Source organism: Aotus nancymaae, unplaced genomic scaffold (genome assembly GCF_030222135.1).
Source record: "Aotus nancymaae isolate 86718 unplaced genomic scaffold, 86718_ANA_hifiasm-v0.15.2.pri h1tg000011l, whole genome shotgun sequence".
Lineage (NCBI taxonomy): Eukaryota > Metazoa > Chordata > Mammalia > Primates > Aotidae > Aotus > Aotus nancymaae.
The window spans coordinates 3,480,180-3,496,457 of record NW_026988422.1 but is presented as its reverse complement, the minus strand read 5'-3'; the positions used below and the strand labels follow the sequence as shown (position 1 = coordinate 3,496,457).

The following is a 16,278-nucleotide window of genomic DNA, read 5'->3' as shown; positions in this document are numbered from 1 at the left end:
CCAACATTTTCCCAGGCTGATTAGGACCAAATCCCCAGACTGGGCTTCCTTAGTTATGAGGGATTACACTGGGTACTCACCTCTACCTGAGTAACATTGATGACCAGCACCACCACCATCAACACTGCAAGCAGACAGCAGAAAAGTCGTAGTTTGAAGAAATTGGTCCACATTGTCTGGCTGTGTGTTGATCACCCATGGCCGACACCCGGCTACCTCCACTCTTTAAAATTCCATGTCTTTGTTTTTTTGAGCTGCAGATGAGCTTCCAGTTTCATTTGCTTCTAAGACTAGTACTCTTAACAGCTCTTATGTAGCGAAGAGACTGCAGTTGATTCAAGCAGCACATTTTTCTTCAAAGAACTGCTTCAAAGAGGGGAGATGAGAGAACATCACCAACTGCAATGGCCTAGAGTGGGGTGAGAGGAATAACATCACATTTCCTCTTCCTTAACCTTATCTAAGGCCCAAAGTCACAAGGAGAAAGCAAAGAGCCAGAGCACAGTGATGTCTTTTCATTTCCAGACAATCTCCTCAAAGTCTCCTTTCCCAGTGCAGGCTTCTGTGTAAATACAGTAAAATTTTCCCTATTGTCTATTTAGGTTTTAACTGTTAAGAATCAAGGAAGTACGTCTTCAAACTCAGAAATTGTGAAATAAAAGTAACCGTTAAATTTCTAGAGATCTCAGTAAATAAAATCACTTCCCTTCCCCTTTAGTTTAAGTGATATAACACTGCTATATTAATTACACTTAAAGAACATGAAGAGGAAACTGTTTTCATGAAGAGCTCTGGGATACAGTGCAAAGCATCCTGACATTCTCTGGAAAACAAGGAGTGCCACTCCTAAGTATGGTAGGAGATAGGACACAGTCATTGGGTTTCCAGCTCTCTCCCACCACATATGTGGTCCTGATGCTCCCTCAGCTAAGTAATAAGGCACAGGAGGACACACATCTGCCTGGAAGATTGGGGGTAGAAAAATCAACCTTGAAAAATGGGTAACAGGATCCCAAAATCCTTCATCATATCTGCTAGAGACAGGACTTCAGAGTCAGCCACGCCTAAGTGTTCTCTCATGCAACAACTTCAAATGCTCTTTCCACTTGCTATTTTGAGGTAAGTAAACAGAAAATGTCCTAGTATTCTGTCCCCAGCGAGGCTTTCCATGGAGGGAAGGACACAGAAATAAAGGCAGAAAGGGTACAAAATCATGGTACAGAGTATCTCAGAATAGCTCAGCTGTGTCAACGCCTCCCTCCGCTTTGTGTTGGACCTGGCAAGCCCCCATTCTCTCACTCCTCTGCCTCACCTGTCTGAACCATTCCCAACCTCAGTGACAATACCAATCAGCTTTACACAGGAGACAAGGGTGAGCCATTCCAACAAGCTTTCCATCCTCAGAGTTCCCACAGCACTTATTATTTTCACTTCTCAGCTGATCTCTATTTGTATTTTTTTCTCTGTCACCTTCCATTTCTTCTCTCTCAAACTAGACTATACCAATTATGACTATATTTTTTAAACCATATATCAGAGAAAAAGCAACTTAGTGAACTGTATCATACTTTTCTGATTTGTTCGAGGTACTTAGTTCTTTACTTATGCAACAAATAATTATGGAGGCCTTCTCTGTACCACACACTGTACTAAGTGCCAGAAATTCCCCTTGAAAAGCTTACACTCATATTAGACAAGACGTCAGTCCCTTCTTAAGGAAAAATAAATCCACCAGTTCTGGCCACCTCCACAGGGATGCGGGAACTGTGAAAGACTGTGCTTCTCCATTCCCTGGCCCCCTAACACCTCCCCTCTCCAATATCCAGACACTCATCCACCTCAAACTGCCTACAAATTCTGGGAAGAGACTGGCTGTAAAAACAGAAGATAACTCTGTCATCAGGGCCCCAGTTGTGCTGCTATCAAAATCCTTCTCAAAAAGTTGTCTATAAAAAAAAAACAAACCAGGTTTCCCTGATGGCTAGAGAGGGAAAAGACCAAAGATGGTCCTCCACAGGAACTCAGTTGCACCATAGGCAGGTGTGGTCATGGGTTGTGGGGACACTAGCCATTGAAAGGACATTAGCGTGGTTCAGCCAGGCAGCAGCAACACAACACTGTCAGTGATGCAGAAGGAAGGCAAGGGCAGGAGACTCTAAAGGCAGCAACGCAAGAAGGCCCTCCCAGCTAGAGACCTCTACTGACAATAATTTAGGAGGATCGTGCCAGGTAAAGACCTGACTTTGTGCCATAAGCAAGCAGAACACTGACATTTGAGAGACCCATTTGTACACCTAAGTAGATGTTACATGAGGCACACTAGAGAGACGTCTTTGAAAAGATGTACACTAAAATTTTAAGAGTTGTCACCTCTGCGCAGTTTTTGTTTTCTCCTTTATCTGTATGTCCCAATTTTTCACCAGGAAATAAAAATCAAAAACACAAAGAATAAAGCTCGGCCAGGCATGGTGGCAAACGCCAGTAATCCCGCCACTTTGGGAGGCCACGGCAGGAGGATTGCTTGAGACCAGGAGTTCGAGACTAGCCTAGGCAAGATAGTGAGACCCCCAACTCTATAAAAAAAAAAAAATTAATTAGCTGGGCATGGTGGTACTTGCCTTAGTCCCAGCTACTCAGGAGGCTGAGGTAGGAGAATTGTTTGAGCCTAGGAGGTCAAGGCTACAGTGAACCATGATCACACCAATATACTCCAGCCTGGATAACAGAGCGAGACTCTGTCTCAAATAAAATAAAATAAAATAAAGAATAAAACCAATTTCTAAAAGTAAAAATGAAAGATGAGACACAGGAGAAACAAAGCATTAAATCATATGCGAAATCAATTGAACTTAAACTGAAAGACTTTTTAAGTGAAAGAAGAAACCTATTTTACAGCATGAGGTAATTGCAGTTTAAAAAAAAAAACCTATAACAGGTTTCTGGTATTGTCCTATAAATATAAAACCTACGCATTATAACAAGAAAGCTATTTGTAAGGAGCCTTAAAATCAAGTAAAAACAACAGTGTTGGCAGGGAATGATTCCAAAGTTTCTCAGATTAACCAATAAAGTAAAAATATATAATTCAATGCAATTTACCTTTTTTGGAAATTTTCCAAGAAGAGAGGCTTACTGGAACTAGAAATTAGAAGTTATGTCTAACTTTCCTTCCAGCATGAAATTCTGAACTCAGGCAATTTTGACCAGCAGTCCTTATTTTCTTCATGCCACATTTGAAACACACATAAATGTTTTTTTCATTTTTATATCATTCTTCTTGCTGCAACGGAAATATGCACATGATACAAAGGTTAAAGATACTGAAAATAAAATAAAATAAAAAAACATGTAGAAATTAAGAGTACAATTTAACAGGCAGAGTTATATATGATACAGTAGAAGGAGTGGGGATAGGAATGTTTCCTTTTCCTTACTAATAAGAAATAGTAATTGTCTATTTAAATACATTAACTTCAAACTGGTAAATCATTCTCAGACCTTGGCTGAAGGTCAAAACTTTATAAATAGCAATATAAGTGAAAAAATAGAAACCAAAGATAAAAGCTCTAAATGTTTTTTTCTTAAAAACTATTATAATTCTGTAAGCTCAATGATTCAATGATCTTGTTTTCCACTACAGAAAAAAATAAGTATCTGTACAGATCTAAAAGTTATAATTCAAGGAATCTAAACTTGAGTGATCGTGTTTTCAAATGTCAGACCACCACTTATTCACACTTTATTTTGATTAATATGTGCAAAGCACAAGTAAAAAGTTAAATGCGTGCTCTGCCTTACATGTGGGACCCAGTATTTGTTGGAAGTGTTCTGCCAAATTTTTATTAAGCCTACTTCCATATCCAGGACTCACAGTGGCCAATCTAACTTCATTATGGCCTGTGACAGTAATCCCAGATTGCCGTTAGGGTTCTACCTCATCTCACAAGAGAATTACAAAGTAGTTGCTTACATCATTTAGATTTACAATTGTCAGTAACACAAAGGAAATTCCTGAATTCAATGCTAAACAATGAAAATTAGACAGCAACCCTACATCCCCTGGGGAGCTAATGTTCTCAGGCAACCATTCCACAAAGACAATATATTAGAGGACAACTGCATGGGAACTGTCCAGTTTCTGAGGCAGTCTCTATCCTAAATAGTCTGACCTGTTAGCCACATAAATGTAATTGTACTAGTCAGAGCAACTTTAGTTCAGAACACATAGTTTGGAAGAACAGTAAGAGACAAAAGCACAGATTTACATGGAAAGTATCTACACTTAAATGCTTATATTTCAAACTTTGCAAAGAGTAGCTGTATTTCATAGGATGCAGAGAAAAACCTTGAAACAGGGCAGGATCTACAGAATGAAGAACTGGAGACCCATCCAAGACCACAACAATGATGGGTTAACGAAATGGGGCCAATCCTTGAAAAAAGATGAAGCAGAGACAGTAGTCTACAAGACTTGTTTCCACAGATGCCACTTCTCCTTCATGTCCTCCAACCCCACATGCCCAAAGTGCTGACTCACCTGGACCTTCCCTTGCCCTTCTTCCAAAGCAGGGCCCCATGTATTCATGGAGGTTACATGGCAGGTGGAGAAGTAATAAAATCAGTTATGTAAGTCACACCGTACTAAGTGCTATTTTTTAAATATCGAACACATTGAGAGGTTGTGGTCTTCAATCCTGCATGAACATTAATAATCATCGTGGAAGCTTTTTAAAAATATGAATAACTGGGCCCCACTCAACCAATTAAATCAGAATCTGTGGGAATAGGCCCAAGCAGCAGCTTTTTTTTTTAAGGTCCCTAGATGATTACAACATACAGCCCAGCAGGAGAACCACTAGTATAGAATGACCAGGGGGTGTTATTTGTTTCAGTTGGTAAAAGGATGACCTTTTCAAAATGATGTTTGAATTATCCAGTCAGAATAACCCAATTCCCGGGCAATAGGGACAGCCGACTCCACTTCTGTGATTTACCCCTTCGTTTCCTTTCTCAGTAACAAATAACAGCACTCTATCAGCCCCAAAGAGATTGTGAGGGTAACAGACATGGAAAAAAAAAATACTAAGAGAGTCAAAGAAAAGCAGAACCTTTGCTGTGAACCGAATCTCTGGTCAGAAGCCAAAAAAAAAGAAAGAAAGAAAAGAAAAGAAAAGCAGAAGCTAAACACGACGGAGAAATTGTATGCTGCTGCCTCCACTCAGACAATTATCGGGGTCTGGGAGTCCTGCCAGTTTCAAATATATCCTAATGTTCCAAATGATAATTAACCACAGTGAGGCGGGGGGAGCCCCACCAGAGCAGTGTGATTCTTTATCTTTAGTTTATGTGGCCACAATGCCCCTTTAGCGTAGATAATGGAAAGCAAAGAAAATTTACAATTTTACATAAATGTTGCATAAATCCTGCCTCGGAACCCTTCTTATCACCACCCTAGTTGGCCTTTGATCAGGCAGAAATGGGCAACAGGCCAGGGTCTACATATCACACTTTGTAAAGTTACACTCCTTTCTCCCCATACGACCTGAATCTGATGTCCCCAAACGGCAGCTCAGTAAGGCAGGAACAGTCCACCGTGTGACAGCAGCGCCAGCCAAGAGGCAGCTGGTGCCCAGAGCAGCGATGAGCCGAGACGTGAGACGGGCAGCGAGGCGTCGCCAAGTGCCCTGCACCGGGTTGGTGGCGGTGCCCGGGGGACAGCAGCCCTTCGCGGCGGCGTGGAGGTCCGGACTCCACCGAGCAGTGGCGTTGCGGCAAGCCGAGGAAACTGAGGATGGAGATGCTCGCTCCCGGCCCCGCCCCGCCCCGCCCCGCCGGTACCCGCCTCGCCTCCAGCTTCCCAGCTGCGACGCTGTGGCAACCCAGGGCTCCAGTACTGCCTACGCCTTCGACCGGGGCCTCCCCTCCCTGGCCCCTGCGCTCCCGGCCACGACCCCGGAGCTGCACCCTCCGCATGGGGCTGCGGACGCGGGAGCCGATGCGCGCGGAGGAGGGCTTCGCAGCCAAGGAGCGCGCTAGAGAGGGCGGGCAATGGGTCGCTCCGCCCGCAGCGGCCCCTCCCGGCGCCCGTACGCAGACCGCACCCCGCACTCACCTCCGGGACCCGCCCCACCCCTTCGCTCTCCGGGGGCCAAGGATCCTGACGCCCGGGTCGGTCGCCGCTGCGCCAGGCCGCTAGCCCCCCCTTCCTCACCCCGCGACGTCTTCTCACCTCCGACCCCCGGCTACGATTGGTGGAGCTCCGGCGGGGGCGGGCCGAGGGCGTTGACTGACAGCAGCGCGCGCCCGGCGGAACCCACGGGCCTGGAAGCGAAGTTGGCGCCCTGGCGCTCCTCGCCGCCGAGCTCCTGCGCGCGACGCGGCCCTGCAGCTGTCGCCCCGTGGCCCGAGATCTCGCCCCTCTCGCGACCCAAATCCTCGTGGCCTTCGGACATCAGGGTTCTCCTGGGAGCATCCCCCTGCCTCAGGGGTTGAAGCTTGTCAGCGAAAGTGCCCACACCGCAGGTGACTCTAGTAGGGCAGTCTTTGCTGTGCAGTGGAGGAATTCGCTGTGCCCTGAACCGGAGAAATGCGGTTTGCCAAGTATGAGCGCGTATATAGCGGATCCTTGAATCTTCCCTTGCTTTGAAATTAGTCCACAACTTCTATTCGCCAGTGAAACAGCCTGTTCTTTTACCCTCACTGTACATGATGTGGGTCTCTTGGCAAAGAACACTTTCCTCACCCCACCATCCCCAGTTCTGGGTTATTCCATTTTGGACATTTTTCTAACTGGTAAAACGTCGGTAGCAGTTATGTGAAATTCAGGAACTGAGAGGAGTCCTTAGAAGACAACACTTGCTCAAGAAACCCGAAGGGATTGTGGGCTGCACTGTGTTTCTCAGGGCTCAGAGCACAGTGGGGTTAACACAGGCCCCAAAAGCAGGCCTACCACCGTACTATTATCCAAGGTTTAAGAAATAATTAACATACATGATAACTAAGTATTTTTTTGTTTCTTGACCGTAATGGACTCTGCGTGCTCATTCAGATGTGTTTCATGGCAGGCCTGCATCGTGGGCAACCTGATCCGCGAATGGGATAAAGGGAAGTTCTGCCACAGGGTGAAAGATCTCTTCTCTAGTAACAATCTGATGCTCCTTCTTCCTCGAGGAAATACCACACACTGGGGCCTTTTGAGGACATAAAGGTAGCTTCCTTCCACTATCAAAGAAGAGCCCCATATAGTAGCTCTCTCCTCTGACTATGCTTTATCTCCCAGAAGGATCCCCCACCTCATGTACAGTTTGGCTGTCTTACAAGTGGTAAAATACTTAGGACAAGATGATTTCTAGGTCATGGTTTTGGACCTCATTGACCCCATTCTCCCCCAGGCACTTATAACCCTGAGGCATTTGAGTGATCTTACCCATATTTACCCATATTTTACAGTCATAACCAGAAATAAGAGCAGTCCCAATCAGAGAAGCCCATCCATCATTACCAGTTTCTTAAAAGATTCCTCACTGCAAAGTCACCACTCTCCCAACTCAGCACGTTCAGTGAAGAATACTGTCACGCAGAGTATTCACTTTGCATCCTAGCCTACCTGGATCTGGACCACAGCTTTGCTTCTTCCTAGTAGCGCCATCCTAGGCAAATTATTTAACTTCTCTGCACTCATTCCCTCTACTGTAAATTAGGAGCGACACCACTGAATGTTCATTTATGATCATCTCACAGCCTGGCATGGTGGCTCAAAACCTGTAATCGCAGCACTTTCGGAGGCCAAGGCAGGTGGATCGCTTGAGCTTAGGAGATTGAGACCAGCCTGGGCAACATAGTGAGACCCCATCTCTGCAAAAAATACAAAAATTAACCAGGGTGGGCACGATGGCTCACACCTGTAATCCTAGCACTTTGGGAGGCCAAGGTGGGAAGATCACCTGAGGTCAGGAGTTCAAGACCAGCCTGGCCAAAATGATGAAACCCCGTCCCTGCTAAAAATACAAAAATTAGCTGGGCGTGGTGGCACACACCTGTGACAGGCTGAGGCAGGAAAATTGCTGGAACACAGGAGGTGGAGGCTGCAGTGAGCTGGGATCATGCCACTGCACTCCAGCCTAGGTGAGACTCCATCTCAAAAAAAAAAAAAAAAAATTTACCAGGCATGGTGGTGCACGCTTGGAGTTCCAGCTACTCAGGAGGCTGAGGTGGGAGGATAGCTTGGGCCTGAGAGGTTGACGCTGTAGTAAACTGTGATCATGCCACTGCACTCCAGCCTGGATGACAGAGTGAGGCCCTATCTCAAAAAAAAAAAAAAAAAAAAAGGTTTATATGATGATATGAAACCTAAGGAACTAGTAATTTCTGTCCCATCTGCAAAAGTGATTTAGACACTAAATAGAGTTGCTAATTTTCTTTTTCCGTACTCCATCTGTTAGTAGCAAGTCATAAGTCCAGCTCGCACTCAGGAGAGGGAAATTAAGCTTTACCTTATAAAGAAAGGAGTATCAAAGAACTTTTGGATACATGTTTAAACTGTCATAATAATCAATATATATTTAAGGGAAGACACTTTGAAGCTACAAATATTCTATCTCTTCTTATAGTTTTGCCCATTAATTTTGGCATTCATCAGTGGATTTCTGCGGTAGCAATTATTATAGTGGTTTTCTAATGGTGATTTTTCTATTTCCTTCATTCCTTCTGCATTTATCATTTGGAAGTCTTCTGTAAAAGTTGTCCTTCTGTACCCCGAGCGGACTAAAACATTAGAAAAAAAGAGTTGTCCCGTCTTCTCCACCTATTTATTTATTCAATAGTTTATTTACATCAGGGTGCACTCATGGATATTTATTTTATTCTTTGATTTATAATCTGTTGTTATTTTACTGCTCAAATTGTTCCAGCTTTTGCCATTGGGATCTCTTTGGAGTTGGTTCATGTGTCTTTTTGACACACTTGATCATTTGTTTGCTTATCACTTCCTTACTTTCTGGCACTATCAGATGTTCTGGGATCAGTTTTTTTTCTTTGCCTCATCCCTGGAATCAACCAAAGAGCCTTGTTCCCTTTTATTGAAGAATGATAGAGACCAAGACATGGGTGCTAGGTGTGCTTGTTGCCACTGAAGGATCATTCTTTCTAGGCCTGTACAGAGCTAGAAATGTATGTGTGTATACTAACTCATGAACTAACATATACACTATATCTTTATACTTATATAAATACATATATACACATTTGTCGGGGTCCAGCCCAGACACAACCTAGGAAGTAATGACGGTCTGCAGAGACAAAGAAATTAAGAGACAAAAGTAAGAATGCATAAAGGTAGACTCCCAGGGGGCTGACTCCTGAGTAGGAGGATGCGAAGGCCCAGAGCACTGGAGACTCACACTATTTATTGAGTGCTTAAACAAAAAAGCCTGTGCTCAGGGACGTAGGGGGTGAAAAGGAAGCGAAGCATCAAGCAGATGATCTATAGCTGTGGCAGTTTGGCATTTCCTTTGGAGGTACAGAGCATGCTCTACTTTAGAGCCAATCAGTAAACAGATGGGAAAAGGCTACAGCTAGAGCCAGCAAGTCTGACCACATTCTGGTGCTTCAAAGAGGTCTTCCTTGCTTTGAGCATGAAGCATGGTCTTCCATTAACTCCCATCCTGTGCCAGATAAGCAGGTCATGTGTCAGCCATTTTCCTAGCAACATTTATATTTATATAGACATATATATGTATATGTTTATTTCCATAACTATCTGTATAGGCATGAGTTCGAACTGATATCTCCAACTCCAACCCAGCACCACAGAGTTCATTCCTGCATTTCTCCTTTGCATATCTGTAATTTCCTTTTCTAACAGTGAGGTACCTGGCCATCATTATCTATATTGACTTACTTGTTCGAGCCTAGTATGGATGCAGTTGCAGAAGAGACAACCTGTACCTCTGTAAGAAACATTTACCAACCAGAGTACAGTGTTCCTATGCAGTTCTTTTTGTTTCTAGCTCAGTGAGTTATGTCATAAATTTGTAATACAGTTGGTGTCATTTGTCACAGTCCACACTCCATTCTGAGATCCCTTTGACATCCTCAATAGAGATTTATTGGCAAAGCTTGAAAAAAGTTCAGATTTTGTGATGTATTGTTCTATGGATTTTGACAAGTTTATAGACAATGTATCCACCATCACAGTGCCATACAGAATAGTTTCATCACCCTAAAAATTCCCAAATGCAAGCCCATTGCATTTGGGAATAGTCAATCTCTTCCTCAATCTCTGGCAACCACTAATCTATTTTCTCTCCTCATAGTGTTGCTTTCTCCAGAATTTCATATAAATAGAATCATACAATGTGTACTCCCCAGATTATGATTACCAGAAAGTTTGGGAACCAATACTTTTGCTAATTCAATACTATCTGATGAATCACCAACATCCACCTCATCACCAAACTGGGAATCAGCTTCAATTGTTTGAGGGGAAAAAAGGTTTTCTTTTCCTTCAAAGATAGATGAAAGAATATAAGAAAAGCTTTGCTATCCTACTGACTTACTTTTTACTCCCTCTCCAGAATGTGGACTTCCACTCCCACCAATTTGATTTGTATTTGTTTCTAAACCAGTTTATTCCAGTTATAATGTGATTATAATCATATAATCTAAGTACTTATTATGTGAACCTTTGAAATCTAGTGTAAAAAGATAAAATATTCAAGGAAAACAAAGTTGAGTGTTTTGGAAAGACTCAAAAGTGAATTGCTTCAAAAGGTAAAAAAAAAAAAAACTGCAATTGAGTTAGGTATGGACAAGAAATCTGTCAAAAATCAGATGGAGAAATTATAAAAACCTAGAAGTATTGTGCATTCCAATGGCTTTATACATGTTTTTAAATTCTCACTCTATTTTAAAAGAAACTAAAAATGGAAATGGTGCATTGTAGGTAAAATTTAGACACAGAACTACACAGCATCTGTACTCAAAGAAAACAACATTAGGAAAAAACAAAAGGACTCAAACACTACCTGATTTCAAGACTTAGTATAAAACTATAGTAAATAAATAAATAAATAAAACTAAAGTAATGAAGACAGTGTAGAAATGAAACATAAATAAATCACTGGAACAGAAGACAATCCAGAAATGGATTCATACATACATGGCCAGTTGATTTTTGAAAGCTCCCAATGCAGTTAAATGGGGGAAAAACAATCTTTTTTAACAAACGTTGCTGGATACCTGGATAACCATATGTAAATAACCAAGAAACCTCAAACTTATCTTGTACCATATACGAAATTTAACATGAAATGGATCATAGGTTTCAATATAAGAGCTATAACCAAAAAAAAACACCTAGAAAAAAAACTTAGAATATCTTTGTGGCCTTGAATATGGCAAAGATTTCTTAAACACAACACCAAAAGCACAAACTAATTTTTTTAATGGACATATTAGACTTCACCAAAATCTTAACACTTTTCTCTTCAAAAAGCATGATTACGAACGTGAAAAGGCAACCCACAGAATGAGACAAAATGTTTTATATTTGTTCAAGGACTTGTGCCTAGACTGTATAAATAATTCTTTTTCTTCCCCCCTTTTTTTTGTTTTTTGAGACAGTCTTGCTCTGTCCACCCAGGCTGGAGTGCAGTGGGTGGCGCGATCTCGACCAACTACAACCTCTGCCTCCTGGGTTCAAGCGATTCTCCTGCCTCACCTTCCCAAGTAGTTGGGACTACAGGCTCCTGCCACCATGCCCGGCTAATTTTTTGTATTTTTAGTAGAGATGGGGTTTCACCGTGTTAACCAGGATGGTTTCGACTTCTTGACCCCATGATCCGCCTGCCTTGGCCTCCCAAAGTGCTGGGATTACAGGCATGAGCCACCGCTCCCAGCCTAAATAATTCTTACAACTCAACATAAGGAAACAGAGAACTCAATTTCATTTTTACTTATTTTATTTTTTAGATAGAGTCTCACTTTGTTACCCAGGCTGGAGTACAGTGGTGAAAACTCGGCTCACTACAACCTCTGCCTCCCGGGTTCAGGTGATTCTCCTGCCTCTGCCTCTAGAGTAGCTGGGATTACAGGTGCGCACCACCACGCTCAGCTAATTTTTGTATTTTTAGTAGAGATGAGGTCTCAGCATGTTGGCCTGGCTGGTCTCAAACTCCTCACCTCAGGTGATCCACCCGCCTCGGCATCCCAAAGTGCTGGGATTTACAGGTGTGAGCCACTGCGCCTGGCCCCCATTTTTTTTTTTTTTTTTTTTTGATGAGTAAATTGTTTGAATATTTCAAATTTAGGAACACTGAACCAAAGATATACACATAGCAAATAAATTAAAAGATGCTGCACATCATTAGTCATTAGGGAAACATAAAACCACATTGAAATACTACTATGTAGCCACTAGAATGGCCAAAATTAAAAAGATCGATCATATCAAATATTAGTAAGGATGCAGAAAAACTGGAACCATCCTATAATGCTAGTGGGAATGCAAAATGCTGCAACTACTTTAGAAAACAAAATTGGTTCGGCAGTTTCTTAAAAAGTTAGACATACACCTACTGTAAGATCCAGCCATTCCACTTCTAGGTATTTACCCAAGAAAAATGAAAATATATGTTCATACAAAGACTTATTCACAAATGCTCACAGCAGCTTCAGTTCTAATAGCCAAAATCTACGAACAACCCAAATGTCTATCAGCAGATTAATGGATAAACAAATTATGGCAAATACATACAATGAAATACTACTCGGAAAGCAATCAGATGAATCTCAAATAATCAGGCTGAGTAAAAGAAACCAGACAAAATAGGAGGTGTCATGAAGGGAATGAAGAATCTCTTGGAGATAATAGATATGTTTGCCATCTTGATTGTTGTGATGGTTTTATGAGCACAATGTGTCAAAATTTATCAAATTGTCGCCTTTTTTTTACTTTTTTTTTTTTGAGACAGGGTCTTACTGTCATCCAGGCTGGAGGAGTACAACAGCACAATCTCGGCTCACTGCAACCTCCACCTCCTGGGTTCAAGTGATTCTCCTGCCTCAGCCTCCAAGTAGCTGGAATTACAGGCATGCGCCGCCATGCCTGGCTAATTTTGTATTTTTAGTGGAGATAGAGTTTCACCTTGTCAGTCAGGCTGGTCTCAAACTCTTGACCTCAGGTGATCCAGCTGCTTTGGCCTCTCAAAATGCTGGGATTACAGGCGTGAGCCACCATGACCAGCCAAATTGTCCACTTTAAATATGCAACTTTGATTATGCCTTAAGAATTTTTTTAAATGAAATAAAAATTAAAAATAATTATGCCTTTAAATGTCCACTTTAAATATGCCAATTATATTTCAATAAAAATATTTTAAAGTTTATGGTGTATAGATACATATATATATATCTTTTATGATTCCCTGCTGTAATTTTTTTATTCACCAACCAACTACAGGTTCCAATAGTGTCAAATGAGAGGGCTTCTACTCAACTTACCCCCACTATCCTCACTAACCCTGGACAATGTCATGTATGCTCTTTGAAGGATGTCTGCTCTTCTCTGTCTAGAGAATTCTAGTGAGTATCTAGAGGTAATGAAATCTATACTGAATAAAACTAAATTAGCTTTCCTTCCACTTCATATCTATTTTCATAAGGCAAGAGCTGTTTTATGGTAAATTCACTTATATAATGAGAATACTCTGGACATTGCTTAGTAGAGTTCTATTTGCAATTTATTCTAAACTTTATCCATTAATTACAGGCACAATGAGTAACAATCATTACTACTAATCACTAAAATAAACAGATGAAGCACTCAAATGTATAAACCTTTTATTTAAAATTAGAGAGACTCAAATACAAATTAAATAAGTACAATACATAATAGTAAGCCTTCATAAAACAGATCATAATCACTTTAAATCATTTACTAGTTCTACAACAAAATTAAAGACAAATTTAAATACAGTCCAAAATCAAATTATTTTTAAACGCTTATTGTCAACATTAAATTTATTACAAAAGATTCAAAGAGCTTTAATTAGAAAATGAACAAGGCCAGGTGCAATGGCTCATGCCTGTAATCCCAGCACTTTGGGAGGCCAAGGTGGGTGGATCATGAGGTCAAGAGATCGAGACCATCCTGGCCAACATGGTAAAACCCTGTGTCTACTAAAAAACAAAAATTAGCTGGGCATGGTGGCGCACGCCTGTAATCCCAGCTACTTGGGAGGCTGAGGCAGGAGAATTGCTTGAACCCGTGGGGCAGGGGTTGCAATGAGTCGAGATTGTACCACTGCACTCAGCCTGGCGACAGAATGAGACTCCATCTCAAGAAAAAAGAAAATGAACAAAACTACTACAGGATGATTCCTGCTATCCACTAAAATAAATAACAATTAAAATTCAGTGTGATTTCCATTCATCCACAGATAAAAAACACCTCATTTTAAAAAGAATTATCTGTTTCTTTCCAAGGCTATGAGGACTGATTTATTTGACTTTTAACTTTAATGTGGCACAACAAGCTTGATCAGTAAAAGCAATACCATTAAAAATGTTTAGAATGTTCCTTACAGATCCTTTCTGCTTCACTTCAGGAATGAGGTATCATATATTTAACATTTAAAACGTTATATAATGACACAATAAATACCTTTTAAAGGTATGTGGCAAAATAAAAATATACTCTGGTTCAAGTTGGTGTTCGTAAAAAATAAAGATATGCATTAAACAATGAAGTTTCAGCCAGGCATGGTGGCTCACACCTGTAATCCCAGCAGTTTGGGAGGCCGAAGCAGGTGGATCACTTGACATCAGGAGTTCGAGACCAGCCTGGACAACATGGTGAAACCCCATCTCTACTTAAAATACAAAAAAATTAGCCGGGCGTTATGGTGCACACCTGTAATCCCAGCTACTGGGGAAGCTGAGGCAGGAGAATCGTTTGTACCAGGGAGGTGGAGGTTGCAATGAGCCAAGATCACACCATTGCACTCCAGCCTGGGTGACAAGAGTGAAACGCCATCTCAAAAAAAAAAAGTCTCTTCTTTCCTTTATGATGGGAAAATTATCATATTCATTCTATTTTTAATTTTTACTGTCTTAATTCTCCAGAAAAAAAAGTTTTATGTTTTTATTATCAATGTTATATATCCAATTCTAAGACTTTGCACACATACAAAAAATACCAAGTGATATAGTCTAATATATTAAACCTGTATTTTCCTGAAATTATTGGTATAAAGTAGAACTAGACTTGTCTTAAGTAGATAACAGGAAAACACACTATTATGGTGTTTGTATACAAAAAATAATCCAAAACAAATAAAAACATACACTCAAGATGGCACCCACATTATTCAAGAATAAAGTTATTTACATATATACTAACAATTATATGACTAAATGAATGTTTTCCTAAAACATGCATATTGTCAAGGCTTTTATAATTAAACTTATAAAGCCAACTTGCATATTATTAACTGTCATGATTAGAGCTTTCTGCACACCAAGAGAGTTAAAATTTTAACATCTATTGTTCTATAAAACTAAAGATAAAATGTAATCAAACTCAGCAGTTCTCTATAAAATTTTATATATCTTAGCAACCCGTCATACTGCCTGTCATCAAATAAATTAACTCTAAAATGTAGTTATTTTTTCCAGAATTTTTGTTTTTTTAGAGAGAGGGATCTTGCTATGCTGTCCAGGCTGGTCTTTAACTCCTGGCCTCAAGTGATCCACCGGCCTTGGCCTCCAAAAGCACTGGTATTACAGTCATCAACCACCACACCCAATATCTTTTCTAAAACTTTAATTTCCACTATTGCTCTTTTGAAACCATTTTAATAAGTCACAGTTTTTGGAGAAAATTCACTAAGGGGAAGGAATTATTTTCTACAAGCAACTCTGTCATGAGTGATAGAGTTGTAGCTCTCATAAGTTTTTTTCCTCTTTCAAAGAGAATGAAAAATATGCAGAGATTTCCTTACTGACTAAATGTAAAGGTTAAGAGGACATAATAAAATTTTGGACTATAGTAGCATACAGGTTTTCACAGTTTATTTACTACTAACTAGCTATGACCTTAGACAAGTCATTTAACATGCTGTGCTTTAGTTTCATCTTTGAAACAAAGAGATTCGAACACAAATATCTTAAGCTTCCTTCCAACTCTCACATAGTATGATTCTGTGCTTCTGCAGGAATTCTTAATTGATAAACTGAATCTTCCCTAAATCAAGAGAACTGATGTGTACTAAAATAGCA

General features: G+C 40.8%; 1 protein-coding gene across 4 annotated transcripts in view; it reads right to left on the bottom strand.

Moving 5' to 3' along the window:
- Positions 1-6,194, bottom strand: part of NXPE3 (neurexophilin and PC-esterase domain family member 3) — a 42,196-nt gene extending 36,002 nt beyond the window's left edge. Inside the window, exons 1-3 of one of the 4 annotated variants that reach the window (XM_012476716.2) lie at positions 6,113-6,194; positions 3,100-3,280; positions 81-366 (exon numbers count right to left, since the gene is read on the bottom strand). In XM_012476716.2, the coding sequence (XP_012332139.2) occupies positions 81-173 (93 nt within the window). In that variant the 5' untranslated portion in view covers positions 174-366; positions 3,100-3,280; positions 6,113-6,194. Of the gene's footprint in view, positions 1-80; positions 410-3,099; positions 3,281-4,537; positions 5,646-6,112 lie in introns of those variants that run through there. The other 3 variants (XM_064374572.1, XM_012476711.3, XM_012476720.3) reach the window with 3 other exon arrangements.
- Between the last annotated feature and the right edge of the window lie 10,084 nt (positions 6,195-16,278).